Here is a 1,543-nt window from a genome sequence, read left to right as displayed (position 1 = left end):
GTGTGTGTGTGTGTGTGTGTGTGTGTGTGTGTGTGTGTGTGTGTGTGTGTGTGTGTGCGTGTGAGAGAGAGAGTGTGTGTGTGTCTTCACTAACAAATTATCATATTCATGACACTGATCTGGTTCCCACAGTGCTGAATAGATTCTGGTGCTAAGTAGGAAAATGAATCAGTTGCTGCTCACGTGTGTGTCTGTGTGTGTGTGTGTGTTCCAGACACACACACACACACACACACACACACACACAGAGAGAGTTTGACCACAGACAGTGTAGATCTTTTGGATTAACCCCGTGACCATGTGCGGCCTGTGAGTGTGTGTGTGTGTGTGTGTGTGTGTGAGTGTGTGAGTGTGTGTGTGTGTGTGTGTGTGTGTGTGTTTGTGTTCAGCAGCTGCCACGCAGAATTACAGGCCCTTATAATGAGATCTCAATCAAACCCCCACCCAGTCTGACCCCGACCCTAAAGGCCCAGTCATATGAAAATGAGGGTCAAAGGTCAGGGTCAATGTCTGCCTCAGGTCTGTCTGTCTCACTCTCATGAACATGAACTTCAGCAGAAGCTCCTGCAGCGACTCTGAATCATTCAGCCAACAGAGAATCATTCTGGATTCAAACACACTATTTGTATTTTCTAATTGAACTAATAAAAGAAATTACACATAAATCGGTGGTGCACCAACTAATCAATGAAAAGCAATAAAGGAAAATAATCAACAATGGAAGTAATTATTGATTGTTCTGGATATACATATGACTCAATATTTTAAAGCAAAACAACAGACAACACACATTCAATAAAATGCTTTTATATCTGATTAATCAAACAACTAATCAGATTATTTATCAAATTCATTGATAGCTGCAGCACTAATATATATATATAAGTATAAAGTTAACAATAAATTATCAATCTAACATCAATTCAATATAAATTTCTCTCCTAAGTGAGAATGAAGCAAATGATTCTACACAGAGATCAGATGAACTAATGACTGCTAATTGAACTCATTAAAGCCTTAATGAATAACTCTGTTAATAACACAAGACTCATTTGCATATGAGCAGCAATATTTACATTATCGGTGACTGAATCAATGAAATGAACAGTGTTATTAGTTCTAAACTATTATACTGATATTTCCCAAAACATCAATAAACCAATATCAAAATTCAAACAAATCAAACAAAGCATCGCTGACAGATGAAGCAGTTCTGAGGAGAGAAAGAGTAAAAGCTGAGACTCACCTGAGACTGTGATGAGCAGCAGCAGCAGTGCTGAGAGTCTCTCCATGATTCCTGCTGTTTGGATAATGTTTTATAAACTCATGACGGATCAAATCAAACGTGAATATTCCTCAGTGCTGCTTTATTCCTCCTCCAGATATTCCTCACGTTATTCCTCTCAGAGTCACTGAGCGCGTGTGAGAATCAGGAGCTCTGTTGATGCTCTCAGACTCCAGCTGGGCGGGGCCACGCGTCACCAGCCAATCAGAGAGCAGCTGGAGACAAGAACACGCCCCTTACTCAGAGGTACCGGTGTCC

The 1,543-nt window shown here is 40.5% G+C and overlaps 1 protein-coding gene across 1 annotated transcript in view; it reads right to left on the bottom strand.

Annotated features, from left to right (window-relative positions):
• Positions 1 to 1,292, bottom strand: part of LOC107567515 (immunoglobulin superfamily DCC subclass member 3-like) — a 22,174-nt gene extending 20,882 nt beyond the window's left edge. The window contains exon 1 of the mRNA XM_016253206.1: positions 1,247 to 1,292. Coding sequence (XP_016108692.1) covers positions 1,247 to 1,292 — 46 coding nt within the window. The remainder of the gene's footprint in view (positions 1 to 1,246) is intronic.
• Positions 1,293 to 1,543: the final 251 nt, after the last annotated feature.

This window comes from Sinocyclocheilus grahami, unplaced genomic scaffold (assembly GCF_001515645.1).
Source record: "Sinocyclocheilus grahami isolate Dianchi unplaced genomic scaffold, SAMN03320097.WGS_v1.1 scaffold1164.1, whole genome shotgun sequence".
Taxonomy (NCBI): Eukaryota; Metazoa; Chordata; class Actinopteri; order Cypriniformes; family Cyprinidae; genus Sinocyclocheilus; species Sinocyclocheilus grahami.
The sequence above is the reverse complement of the archived record's forward strand: the minus strand, read 5'-3'. Positions and strand labels throughout refer to the sequence as shown.